The sequence below is a fragment of the Eumetopias jubatus genome, unplaced genomic scaffold (assembly GCF_037043125.1).
Source record: "Eumetopias jubatus isolate StellerSeaLion01/CBP00866 unplaced genomic scaffold, mEumJub1_p1.0 scaffold_13, whole genome shotgun sequence".
NCBI lineage: Eukaryota > Metazoa > Chordata > Mammalia > Carnivora > Otariidae > Eumetopias > Eumetopias jubatus.
The window spans coordinates 13,856,562-13,871,732 of record NW_028274819.1 but is presented as its reverse complement, the minus strand read 5'-3'; the positions used below and the strand labels follow the sequence as shown (position 1 = coordinate 13,871,732).

Genomic DNA, 15,171 nt, shown 5'->3' with positions numbered 1-15,171 from the left:
CTGTTTGGCCACCATATTACATTTAACAACTAATAAGAACAATAAAAATTAAAGGAGAGATAGGAATTTAATTTGCCTGCTTCTATTTCCTTTAAATAGGTTCAACAACAATGTTCTACAACTTAGGAAGAAAAGACTGCTTTATGATTATAGTACTTCTTTCCATGAACATAAGCACTTCAGTTTTACAAAGCAATGATGCTATTCTATTTTATTTTACCTTTAGAAGAACCCTGCAACTAATACAGCTCAAGTACAATTAGAAACAGGGCACCTGTAAATCTTAACTTTGCTGGCACTGAGTTTTTAGATTAGAATTTTCAAAACTGTGTGCAGCAGATTAACTGGATATCAGGCAACAAAATAAGTCTATAGTAAAATTAAGTTTGAAAAATGCTGAGTTTTGAAAAAGAAAGGGGAAAGTGGGTTTCTGGGTTGCAGGGATTCTCAGAGCCTTTTATATGCCCACATGCATTGTGAGGTTTCCAGAAGGTGGGCAAGAGCAGGCAGCCTTTCCTAAGCTTACTCGGTCAAGGAGCCCGGAGCATCTCAAGTGTTCTCTTAGAAACTCTCATTCCACACTGCGTACCAGAGATTGCTAGAATCCTTGCACCTCAACAGCAAAACAAAATACAGGGATGTAAGATCTATTTTGCACTACTTGGAAAATCACCTTCTTTCAGTAGTGCCACTGGTAGGATACTAAAGCACTTTTGAATTTAGCATTGACTCGTGGTCTCAAAAAAAAAAAAAACTGTTTGGACAAAATACTGAGCATGGAAGAGGAACTCTATAAATGGGAAAGAATAGAAGAAGTAAACAGAAAAAATCTAAGAGCTCCTAGGGAAATAGAATGCAATGTGACATCGGAGCTCTGTTTATCAATCATAGGTGGGCACAGATCTTTCCTACTCCCAAATACATAATCTGTATAACTGGACCCTAAACACTAGCACCTGTTCATGCATCATATCATATCAAACAAATAATAATGGTTGCTTATTAAGTGTCTACTTAAGATAAAGTATATGATAAGTTACCATATATACGGATATAAAATAAGTTCCAGATATTTTAAATACTCTCAAATAATTTACACATATTTTAACCTTTTTGTGTTGAAATTACTACATGTTCTTTTATAATCATGCCTCCCTAGTTGCTCTTCCTGTCTTTTTATAGCTTTATCTTGCTATCCATGACTCTAATTTCCAAAACCAATCTAATTAAGTTTCTTGCCTGATTCAAATTTTAAAGGCCAAAAGTATCTGAGAACATGATTCTCAATATCTCAAAAAGAAAAGAAGACATTTGAGATCTGAAATGTGCATTTGACAAACACTGTTGGCAAATTTTAAATAGCTTTGGTAGAACCCTATGGTAAATCCAAACTTGCAGCATTAGAACTAAAGCCTTTTAAAGAGGGCACGTACTGAATGGAGCACTGGCTGTTATACGCAAACAATGAATCATGAAACACTACATCAAAAACTAATGATGTAATGTATGGTGATTAATATAACATAAAAAAAAGAAATGCAAGAGGATTAAGAGTACACTTATTGTGATGAGCACTGAGTACTGTATAGAAATGCTGAATCATTGTATTGTACACCTGAAACTAACATAACCCTGTATGTTAATCATATTTCAATTAGAAAAAAGAAATGCAACACTTTTATACCCCAAACTATAAAATATTAATAAAAGAAATTAAAGAAGAAAAAAAACAACTAAAGCCTTTTTTTCCACTGGAAGTAAGTAATTGAATGATTTTGGAATATTTGCTAGAAATTCAACGGAATGTTATTTCTATTTCTATAAACAAAAGCTTGTAGAGCTTGCACTTCTAGGCTCATGTTTAATGGCAGTGGGAACTGCCTTAGATAGCTTCCTATTTAAATTTACTCACCCAGCATACCCCGTAGTTGGAAAGATTGTTCATTTATTTGATAATTATTCAAGGAGTAGCAAATTATCCTCCATGACTCTTATTTTCTAACTCCTATTTCAATATAGAATGCCAAGTAGTTCATACTGAATTATTGGAGAGATTGCTCATGCGTATTTTGCTGTCTGTATGAGAAATATCACACAGAAAAATAATTGAATTTCAATGAGGTAAGGAACAAGACATCCTCCTAAACAAGGGTCTCCTTATGACATTGGTGTTCAAATTGAAACTTCTAGGTAATTAGAAATCAGTGTAAGTAGCAATGATTTTTTTATCTATGTCCTTTATTTCAAAAAATGTAATGAAAATAAAACTGCGCATAAGGTTTCACTGGCTCAATAATGTTAAATTGCTTTTTCTCTGGATTGGAATCATCATAGATAACCAAGATAATAGACTACACGGATTTTTTCATGCCGATGAAGTTGATTCACAAGGACATTGATATGCATATATATTTATTTTTTATTATGTAAAAATGCAAGAAATCAAAACATTACTTTGTAATTTGGCAAGGATTATTGAGCAAAAAAAATAGATGTCGTATGTGGTAAATTGGTAAACATGATAAATATATGGTGAAAATTTGGGGTTCCAAGAATTTCCTATTTTCCCATTCAAAATCAAAGTGCAAAGCTCATTTCTGTAAGTTATCACTGGTTCCTGACACCCTGCATATTGAAATGTTCATTTGGGGAAAGGTTTGCCCTCTTCAGGGTCCAATTAAAATGCAAATGTCCAATGTAGCAGGATAACATTGAACTGCTGTTATATTTAGTAACTATTCCATGTGCATAAAGTCACAATTTTGTCATCTTATAAGATGGATTGAGTGGGAGACTAGGAGATAATTGAAGCCAAGGAAAGGACCACAGAAAATAGAAATAAAGATTACTTAAGTGTAGGGTCAGTAATCCAGTATACACACAACCTCAATGGGTTATAAAGATAGATAAGTGTTCAACAATAGCTGGAAAAATAATGACATTTTAAGGTAGGAAATGAAGAAACAGGTAAGCAAGTCATGTAGTTGGTGGAGCCCTCATGCATCTCATGTGAATATTAATTTTCCAGAAGGAGCATCTTCCTTGTCTCCTCTGCCATAATGAACTCCAGCATCTTTCCCTCTCAGTTTTCCATTCCAAAGTCGCACAGATTTAAGAGCAGGGCACGTTACCTGATTACAATGAATGAACCTAAGTTATGGATCATGTTACACATGATGGCTTTGTACCAATGAATGCTATCAGTAAAAACTCTTTTGAGTCTTCATTTAGAAAACAATTTTTTTACCTTCTTATAATGAGTTTCTTTCTTTGGACTTCAGTCCTCATTTATTCAATATTAGGACTTTGACTAAATAAATTCTAAAATGCCCATCATTTATAACATTCTAATTCAGCATTTATGTAGTCACAAATCCTACACTCATTACTAGCCATGTGTCTCTTAGTTAACATTAAATTTGCCCCAAAAGTTTCTCTCCCAAATAATTTTTAAAAAGAGATTTACAAAGTTCTACACGAGTTTTATTTTTTCTAGAATGAGTATAATAATTCTTGCTTCTGTCTCTTTTCAATTATTTGATAAAGTTTTTTGGGGGGATGCTATTCTTTCAACAGATATTATTCTTAAAAATTATGAGATTATCAGATGCTTCCTCTAATATGGTTATTCAATTTATGCTAAATTATTGAGTGACTGGAGAGAATGTTATTTGTAAAGTAAAATGATTAGTGTAAACACATAATTCCAGTGAGACTCTTATGTTTTCTAGTGAACAATTTCAATAAAAATACATACCAACTCATTTTAACTGGCCAACAAATTATTTAGCTAATGTTCAAAGTTGCTTTTGTTGTCACCTAATTCTTACTGATGAAGATCCAAAAACTGAAACAGGAAGAGAAAATGCAAGTATAGAAGTCAGAATTGTCATTCCTACCTGACCTCAGAAAAGATTCAGAGACACTAGTGGCCCAACTGATAAGTTGCTGGGAGTGATTTATACCCAAATCGTAATTTGAAGCTCTAATTCCTAAAACATTTTTACCTACCCTGAAGAAATAATTACAATATTACTAAAAGAGAAAACTCCAGGGAAATAGTTATTTATGTAGACTTATACCATTTAGAGTCTTGGGATTTCCACAACGTGATCGTACAAGTTTGTAATCAATTTTTTTAAGATTTATTTATTTATTTTGAGAGAGAGAGAGAGAAAGACAGCATGTGGTGGAGGAAGGGCAGAAGGAGGGAGTTGAGAGAGAGAATCTGGAGCAGACTCCCTGCTGAGCACAGAGCTCTTCATGGGGTTCGATCTCATAACCCTGAGATCATGACCTGAGCTGAAATCAATGTTTAACCAATGTTTAACCAGCTGAACCATCCAGGCACCCCCAGTTTGTAATCATTTTGAGCTGATTGCTCTGAGTGATCAGGAGTTTATTCACATGGAATCTTTGCATTACGGATCACCATTTATTCTAGTCAGATAAATAAGACAATTAATAAAGATATAAAATAATGACATAATTCATGGGATTTATGTTTTTGTGATTTTCCCTAGTCTGAATTGCATTTTGTCCACATAATTGCTATTGAATGAATGTTTGCTGAAAGGACTTTCGTATCTAGAATAAAGTGGTGAGATTATTAAACCCAATGAGTAAAATCATTTGGACAAGATATCAGAATGAACCATAGCAGAGTTCATTCAAGATGTTAAGATGAACCATGAGAGACTATGGACTCTGAGAAACAAACTGAGGGTTCTAGAGGGGAGGGGGGTGGGAGGATGGGTTAGCCTGGTGATGGGTATTAAAGAAGGCACGTACTGCATGGAGCATTGGGTGTTATATGCAAACAATGAATCATGAAACATGACATCAAAAACTAATGATGTAATGTATGGTGATTAACATAACATAATAATTAAAAAAAGTAAAAAAAGAAAAGATGTTAAGTCCAGGTGTTAGAAGATAATATTTCATAAAAAACTTGGTGAGCATATCTTTTAACAATAAGTTGTTTATTTGCCCACACGTGAAAACAAACAAGCTAAATGTGAAAAAAGTATGTCTACCTTTTCTTACCATTTACCAAGTGTCCAATTATCCATTCATCCAAGAGATACAAATATAAAATGATATGGTCCATGTGCTCATAGTCTTTAGTCTAAATGTGAAGGTTTCAGTTGAGGCACATTCTGTACATGATGTATTGAAATCAAAGCTCCTAATATGATCTACCTTTATATTCTCTGTCACTCTTTCCCTCATCCACTGGTCTAGCCATGCTAGTCTTGCGACAACTTTTTTTTTCAAATTCAGAAATTTCTTAAAACCCTTGTCACTGCTTTGAATACCACTTCTCCCAAACTTCCTTGGGTTAATGCCTACCTATCCTTTAGATATCAGCCTCAATATTAATTCCTGAGAGAGGTATTCCTCCACCTAAATTAAGCCTGTTACACCAGAGTAACTGTTCTCACTTATGTGACCTTGTTCAGTTCCTTATGACATCCTTTACAACACTAATTGTAAATGTAATGTCTGTTTGATTAAGATTTGTCTTCCCTTCCAGACTATGAATTCCAAGAGGATCAGAAACAAATTTTACATTCACTATATACACAACACTCAGTGCAATGACTAGAACATGCTAAGTGCCCCATAAATATATATTAAGTGAATTTACTAAAAATATAGAGCTGTATTTCACCTACCAATGTCTTTGGGTTGACATGGTGTTTTTAAATTGACAAATTTTGCACTACTTACAATATCACAAAATTCTTCTAAAAATCAATATAATCTGACTTCACATGACTTTCATTATAGCATGGAAGCAAATGATGAGAGCCTACGAACAGCCTCCTCCATTAAAGGGCAAAATCTCTATGGTTTGCTGAAGATTCCTAAACTTATTATTATCTTTAAATCCCCCATCCCAACTTTACAACCTTATTTAATTTTTTGGCCCTATTATTGAATATAGTGTAAAATGCACAAAAAATTTTAGCTACAAAGTAGAGTAGGAACATAGTATAGAAAATGATCACTTCTGCCTATGAAAGTATAGCAAGGTAACTCGTAGGTGATAACTTTATATCCATGGTGCCTTGATCAGGTGAGGAAGAAAGAAAAAGGCACTTTTTACATAAGAAGGTAAAAAGTCATGATTTTTAATTATTGTAATCACATCTGTTCCATGTAAGTTTATACAGGTTGGTGGGAGAATCTTATTTTGCCCTTGAAATCATTCCTTCAAGACTGATACTTAAAGGACGCCTGGGTGGCTCAGTCGGTTAAGTGTCTGCCTTTGGCTCAGGTTATGATCCCAGGCTCTTGGGATGGAGTCCCGCATCGGGCTCCTTGCTCAGCAGGGAGCCTGCTTCTCCCTCTGTGTACAGCTCCCCCTGCCTGTGCTTGTTCTCTCTCTGTCAAATAAATAAATATCTTACAAAAAAAAAAGACTGTTACTTAAGACAGTCTGATACCTAATGAAACAACCCAGATTCTAATAACAGATGGGTGGATAAAAACACTGTGGTAAATTTTTAAAATGTAATCCTATTCATTAATAGAAAATATATCAAATTACAAATTCATAGAACAACTGGATGATTCTCAAAAATATTTTGCTAAGTCAAAGAATATGCACAAAAAGACCATATATGGTTTCATTCTATTTATATGAAATATAGTTAGGAAAACACATTGTGATTATCAAAGGCTGGGTATGCAAGAAAGTACCTGTCAGCAAAAGATAAAAAGGCAATTTCGTTGAAGAAGACACAAAGAAATGGAAAAACGTTCCATGCTCATGGATTGGAAGAACCAACATTGTGAAGATGGCAAGGCTACCTAGAGCAATCTACACATTCAATGCAATCCCCATCAAAATACCATCCACTTTTTTCAAAGAAATGGAACAAATAATCTTAAAATTTGTATGGAACCAGAAGAGACCCCGAATAGCCAGAGGAATCTTGAAAAAGAAAAGCAAAGCTGGCGGCATCACAATTCCGGACTTCCACCTCTATTACAAAGCTGTCATCATCAAGACAGTATGGTACTGGCACAAAAACAGACACCTAGATCAATGGAACAGAATAGAGAGCCCAGAAATGGACCCTCAACTCTATGGTCAACTTATCTTTGACAAAGCAGGAAAGAATGTCCAATGGAAAAAAGACAGTCTCTTCAACAAATGGTGTTGGGAAAATTGGACAGCCACATGCAGAAGAATGAAACTGGACCATTTCCTTACACCACACACAAAAATAGACTCCAAATGGTTGAAAGACCTAAACGTGAGACAGGAGTCCATCAAAATCCTAAAGGAGAACACAGGCAGCAACCTCTTCGACCTCAGCCGCAGCAACTTCTTCCTAGAAACATCGCCAAAGGCACGGGAAGCCAGGGCAAAAATGAACTATTGGGATTTCATCAAGATAAAAAGCTTTTGCACAGCAAAAGAAACAGTCCACAAAACCAAAAGACAACTGACAGAATGGGAGAAAATATTTGCAAATGACATATCAGATAAAGGGCTAGTATCCAAAATCTATAAAGAACTTATCCAACTCAACACCCAAAGAACAAATAATCCAATCAAGAAATGGGCAGAAGACATGAACAGACATTTTTCCAAAGAAGACATCCAAATGGCCAACAGGCACATGAAAAAGTGCTCAACATCGCTCGGCATCAGGGAAATCCAAATCAAAACCTCAATGAGATACCACCTCACACCCGTCAGAATGGCTAAAATTAACAAGTCAGGGAATGACAGATGTTGGCGGGGATGTGGAGAAAGGGGAACCCTCCTACGCTGTTGGTGGGAATGCAAGGTGGTGCAACCCCTCTGGAAAACAGTATGGAAGTTCCTCAAACAGTTGAAATTAGAGCTACCATTCGATCCAGAAATTGCACTACTGGGTATTTACCCCAAAGATACAAATGTAGGGACCCGAAGGGGTACGTGCACCCCAATGTTTATAGCAGCAATGTCCACAATAGCCAAACTGTGGAAAGAGCCAAGATGTCCATCGATAGATGAATGGATAAAGAAGAAGTGGTATATATACACAATGGAATATTATGCAGCCATCAAAAGGAATGAGATCTTGCCATTTGCAACGACGTGGATGGAACTGGAGGGTGTTATGCTGAGTGAAATAAGTCAATCAGAGAAAGACATGTATCATATGACCTCACTGATATGAGGAATTCTTAATCTCAGGAACAAACTGAGGGTTGCTGGAGTGGTCGGGGGTGGGAGTGATGGGGTGGCTGGGTGATAGACATTGGGGAAGATATGTGCTACGGTGAGCGCTGTGAATTGTGTAAGACTGTTGAATCACAGATCTGTACTTCTGAAACAAATAACGCAACATATTTTAAGAAAAAAGAAAAAGAAGAAGATAGCAGGAGAGGAAGAATGAAGGGGAGTAAGTCAGAGGGGGAGACGAACCAGGAGAGATGATGGACTCTGAAAAACAAACTGAGGTTTCTAGAGGGGAGGAGGATAGGGGGATGGGTTGCCCTGGTGATGGGTATTAAAGAGGGCACATTCTGCATGGAGCACTGGGTGTTATGAACAAACAATGAATCATGGAACACTACACCAAAACAAATTATGTAATATATGGTGATTAACATAACAATAAAAAAATTTTTAAAAAAGGCAATTTCGGAAGTGATGAAATGTTCTATATATCAACTGTGGTGGCAGTTTATGGATATACACATTGTCAAAACACATTGAATTGTACTTAAAGTGGACATATTTTATTGCATGTAAGTTACACAGTACTAAAGTAACATTTTATAAAACCTATAATATTTTATTATTATTACCAAATAAAAGTAAGTTAAGGATAAAAGAAGTTAAATCACATGCTCAAAGGGCATATATCAAATTTTAAAAGCAAAATTCAAATTTATTTGTATCCATTATCTATTATATAGTACACTTTATCCAGAGGGATTTGTTATTTGTGAAGAAAAAGATGTATCCATTAATAGAATAAAAAATTAAAATTATATGATCATCTCAATAGATGCATAAAAAGCACTTTATAATACTCACCATCTTATCATAAAAACTCTCAACAAATTGGGTGTAGAAAGAGCATACATGAATATAATAAAGGCTATATATGAAAAGTCCACAGCTAATATCATACTCAATGGTGAAAATTTGAAAGTTTTCCTCTATGGTCAGAAATAAGACAAGGGTGACCACTATCACCACTCTCATTCAACATAATACTGGAAGTCCAAGCTAGAACAATTAGGCAAGAAAAAAGCATCCAGTATCAGTAAGAAAGAAGTAAAATTGTCTCTGCAGATGATATGATCTTATACATAGAAAAATCTAAAAACACTATCAAACAACGGTTAGAATAAGTGAATTCAGTAAGTTTATGCAGAATACAAAATCAAAATGCAAAAAATAAGTTGCATTTTTATATACTAACAATGAACTATTTGAGGAAGAAATAAAGAAAAACTCTCATCTAAAATAACACCAAGAAAAATAAAATAGGAATAAATTTAACCAAAACATTAAAGATCTGTACACCAGAAACAAGTCTTTGATGAAAGAAATTGAAGAAGACATAAATAAAAAAGATATCAAGTGTTTATGGATTCAAAGAGAGTTAAAATTGTTAAAATGTCCATACACCCCAAAGCCATCTGTGGATTCAATGCCATTCCAATAAAAAAATCCAATGACATTTTCACAGAAACAAAGTAAATAGTCCTAAAGTTCATATGGAACCACAAAAGACCTCAAATAGCCAAAGCAAACATGAGAAAGGACAAAACCAGAGGCATCACACTTCCTGATTTCAAATTATTTTACAAAGCTATAGTAATGAAAACAGTATGGTACTGGCATAAAATGAAACAAAACAAAATGAAAAAAAAAAAACAGATACATACACCAATGAAACAGAATTGTGAGCCTAGAAATAAACCCATGCATATAAGGTCAACTAATATTTGACAAGGGAGTCAAAAATACTCAATATGAAAAGGATAGTCTCTTCAGTGAGACTGGGTGAAACTGGATAACCACATGCAGAACAATTAAATTGGACCTCTGTCTTATACCACACACACACACAAATTAACTTGAAATGAATTAAGGACTTATGTATAAGACCTGCCATAGGAAAAAAGTTACTTGGCATTGGTCTTGGCAATGTTTCTTTGTATATGACACCAAAGCACGAACAACAAAAGGCAAATTAGACTACATCAAACTTAAAAGCTTCTACACAGCAAAAGAAACAATCAAGAAAATGAAAAGACAACCTGTGGATTGGGAGAAAATATTTGCAAACAATATATCGAAGAAGAGGTGAACATCCAAAAAGTATAAAGAACTTATGCAACTCAATACAAAAAACAAAGAACCAGTTAAGAAGGGGGCAAAGGACCTGAATAAATTTTTCCCAAGAAAACATGCAAATATCCAACAGGTAATGAAAAAGTGCTCCACATTAGAAAACATCAGAGAAATGCAAATGAAAGCCCAGTGAGATATAACTTCACAGCTATTAGAATGGCTATTATCAAAAAGACAAGAGGTAACAAGTGCTGGAGAGGATGTGGAGAAAAAGGAACCCGTGTACATTTGCTGATGGGAATGTAAATCGGTGCAGTCAATATGGAAACAGTAGGGAACTTCCTCAAAAAATCAAAAATAGAACTCTCATGTGATCCAGTAAGCCCCTCTTTCTGGGGATATATGCAGAGGAAATGAAATCATGATCTTGAAGAGATTATCTGCACCCTCACATGCATTGCAGCATTAATCACAATAGTCAAGACATGGAAACAAGTGTCCATTTGCAGATGAAGGAATAAAGATGATGTACAATGAAGGATTATCCTACCATTAAAAAATGGAAATTGCCATTTGTGGCAAGATGGATGAGCCTTGAGGGTACTAGGCTAAGTGAAATAAGTCAGAGACTAAGACTATATGATCTAACCTTTATGTGGAATCTAAAAAAGTCAGACTCACAGAAACAGAGTACAATGTTGGTTGGTAGGGTTGGAGATGTGAGAAATGGGGAGATGTTGGTCAAAGGCAACAAACCTTCAGTTATAAGATGAATAAGTTCTGGGGAATCTAATGTACAACAAAGTGACTACAATTAACAATACTGTACTGTATACTGGAAAGTGCTAAAAGAGTAGATCTTCAATGTTTTCACCACTACCACCACTACACACACACAAAAAATCATGCTTATGTGACATGATAGATGTGTTAACTAATAGTCTTTTGATAATCATTTCACAACATATACATGTATCAAATCATCAAATTGTACACCTAAGCTTACACAATGTTATATGTCAATTATATCTCAATAAAGCTGGAAAAAAACACTAGACTTAGTAAATTTCCAAGATTAAAATCATAAGGAATATGTTTTCTGACAACAGAACTAAATTACAAATAAATAACAATGAAATATCTTTTAAAGTTCCAAATATATGGTAATTAAGTGTGGTCTTCTACATAGCCTATTGGTTAAAGAAGAAGGCACTGGGAAAATAAGAAAATTTTGCAAACTGAATGTAAAAAATACCAAATTTAGTTGTTTTCAGCTAAAGTAGTGTTTAGATAAAATACATAAACATTTATATGAGAAAAGAAGTAAAACTCAAATCAATAATCCAAACTTTCACTTAAAAATATAGAAAAGAAGATAAAAGATAATGCCAAGTCATCCTCAATTTTTAAAATCCAAGTGACACAGAAAGTATTCTTTCTTTTCCTAGACCTGAGTGTGTAGATTCAGTCTTGCAGGTCAGAAGGAAGAAGTCAGTCTCTATAGTTCAGAGGCCACAGACAGGATCCACAAACTCAGAAGAAAAAAAAAAGGATCACTTTATTCCTCTCTTCCCATTTCATACTGACCATTATAAAAGTATATTCACAAGAAACAGGAACCACTCTCATGACCCATGGTTTTTGGTTTTATTTAGTAGCTCAGAGAAGTACAGAAGGATGTGTTTCATAAAGACTCCTAGTCCCAAAAAATAGAGAGTAATAAGAATATAATAAATCCAAGGAACTGAGATGAGAGCATCTTTATCCTGTTTATCTTTGTAAACAATAAGAATACAGGAATGTTCCATGCCATATCAAGTGGGAATTTTCACTTAGAACAATGTTCCTCAAATTTAATGTGCTTACAAATCACCTATGATGTGATTGAAACCCAGATTTGGATATAGTGGATCTAGGTGCAGAATGTGGTGTTAAATTTCTAACAAACCCCAAGATGATGCTGTTGCTGCTGGTCTGTGGACCAATGTTGAGGGACAAGAGCTTAGATTAATAAGTGAAGCTCATTTTTTCCCAGACCTGAGATTTTTAGCTGAGATATTTGAGGCATATTCATAGAGAATATCAAAATACATCATCAGAATGCAAAGCTATTTAAGCCAAAGATTTAGTTATGATTTATTGGAAACTGGAGGCAGTCCCGTCTTAGTGACCATATTTCTTCTGAGGACATTCTTCAAGGCTTGCTTTACATCTTTGTTCCGCAGACTGTATATCAATGGATTAAGCAGCGGACTTACAAAGGTGTAGAAGACAGCTATGATTTTGGATTCAGCAACAGTCTTATCTGTTGGTGGTCTTACATACATGCAGAAGAGTGTCCCATAAAATAGGGTCACAGCCATCATGTGGGAAGCACAGGTGGAGAATGCCTTGTGCCTTCCCTCTGCTGATTTGATCCGGAGGATGGCAGCGATAATGAAGCCATAGGACACCAGGATGATGCTGAGGGAGTTGGAGAGGTTGAAGCCAGCTGATATGAGCATGGCATGCTCTTTGACACGAGTATCAGAGCAAGAAACCTTAATCAGTGGCGGGTCAGCACAATAGAAGTGGTTGATGACATTGGATCTACAGAAGCTCAAGCGGAAGGTCAGGATGGCCTGCAAAAGCCCATCCGAGAAGCCATAGACATAAGGAAATGAGGCTAAGCCAATGCAGACACGCCTGGACATTTTCATACTATAGCGCAGAGGGTTACATACGGCCACGTAGCGGTCATAGGCCATTGCTGCCAGCATGTAAAACTCAGTGAGGAGAAGCGCGATGAAGATGTAACACTGTGTAAAGCAGCCAGCAAAGGAGATGGTCTTCTTCTCTGATAAGAAATTAGTCAACATCTGCGGGGTGGCATTTGAGGTATAGCACAAGTCTACAAAGGCCAAATTAGTGAGGAAGAAATACATGGGTGTGTGAAGATGAGAGTCCAGCCTGATCAATAGTATCATGCCCAGGTTGCCCAAGAGGGTAGCAAGGTACACACACAGAAACAGCACAAAGAGGAGAGGTTGGAGCTCGGGACGATCTGTAAGTCCCAGAAGAATGAATTCTCTTATTGCACTGTCATTTGTGATAGACATTTTCTGAGAGTCTGGACCTGCACTAGAAACAACAGAAACAAAGCAGACAGGAAGGTACAGATCATATTACTGACTATTGAAGTAATTTTTCTCTGTACCTCCATGTGTCATTCAAAATGAATACTACCCTAAACACATTCTGTACTTCTACTAATCCATTATGTCATTTGTTTTTGTATTGAATTACTATTATATTTCTCTATATAGACACCTACAGTTACACCTTCAGGTGTACCTATAGATAACTATAATTATCCATATATATACAACTGAGCTACATAACCTCTTGCTCTCTGCAATATTTTTTGCCTCTCAAACTCTACTTATCCTATAAGGTTCGGTATGTTTTATGCTTCCCGCACACCCTACATACTTCTCATTCATTTTGTAGCACATTACATAACCATAATGTGTCTACTTTCCACTCCTCATATATTCCTTCCACAGGCGCGGAGACAAAGTCTAGCTCATTGTTACACTGTGACTTCTTTTTTTTTTAAGATTTTATTTATTTATTTATTGGGGTGGGGCAGCCGGGGAGGGGGGATGCAGCAGAGGGAGATAAAGAATCTCAAGCAGCTTCGATGCTGAGCTCAGGGCCGGATGGGGGCCTTAATCCCACAACACTGAGACCATGACATGAGCTGAAATCAAGAGTTGCATGCTCCACCGACTGAGCCACCCAGACACCCTGTGCGCTCTGACTTCTAAGTAGTTTTTATGAACTGAATTTTAAAAAGAAAAGAAAAAAAAACAGGGTAAGCATGAAAAATTAATTACTTACAAGTGTTCACTCCTCTCTGTATCCCCACGGAGCTTGACATGACGTCATGTCCTTAGGAGAATTAAGAGCTTTGTGAATTTTAGTGTACAAAGAAATTTCCTGGAAAGCTTCTTAATCAAGAAAAGTCACAGAAAGTTTGTTTAAGAACCTCTTATGTGGGATATGGGGATCTTCATATGTAACAACTATCCAGGAGATTATAAAGCAGATGTTCCCAGTCACAATTTTAAAAGGCACAGTCACAGTGGTCTTGTAAACTTATGGCAAATAAATGAACAAAGAATCATCAAATCATATTAATTCTCACTCTGTATTTTGCAGTCTACAGTGATGACAATGTGTCGATAAAGAAACCAGTTTTGCATAGTTAGTATTTAAGTTGTTAATCACAACTTTATCTGTCTAGAGGTATGACAATCCCCATGGCTTTTTTAGCTCTCCTTTACATCATTACTAGTGTTGAACTTCCTCTTCCTTCCTCTCAAATGCCTTTTTTTGCCCTTTTTCTCATAATCAATTTTTTAAAACTGGCCCAATTCTTATCTCATTTCAAAATGAGGCACTGAAACTTAGTTTAGTCTAAGTTTTAGAGAGCCAATGACAATGTCTTTTTGTGCTTCATCTCCTTTATCCAGAAGGGTAAGTACTTAACATTTGTTGAATACGCTAGTAACAGTTACTAATAATGAGCAATGACCCTTAACCATGAGTTTTCATTTCCTCATTTGTAAATGGGAATGATAACTTCTGCCTGCCTCTAAAGTCATTGTGGACATCAAACTAGATGTTCATAAAATAAGTGTTTATTGATACTCAACATATCATGTGATTAGGCCCTGCGGATGCCAAAATGAACAGAACCTTCAAAAATCCATGCCCTTCTAGCATTCGCATCTAGTGGAAAGAGACAGAGTAGTGAAAGTAAGTAAATGGTAATTCGAATGGCAGTGTTATAGAGAAAAATTAAG

General features: G+C 35.7%; 1 protein-coding gene across 1 annotated transcript; it reads right to left on the bottom strand.

Annotated features, from left to right (window-relative positions):
- Positions 1–12,450: 12,450 nt before the first annotated feature.
- Positions 12,451–13,419, bottom strand: LOC114215387 (olfactory receptor 5M11). The gene has a single exon (XM_028111366.1). The coding sequence runs from the start codon at positions 13,417–13,419 to the stop codon at positions 12,451–12,453; it is 969 nt and encodes a 322-aa protein (XP_027967167.1).
- Positions 13,420–15,171: the final 1,752 nt, after the last annotated feature.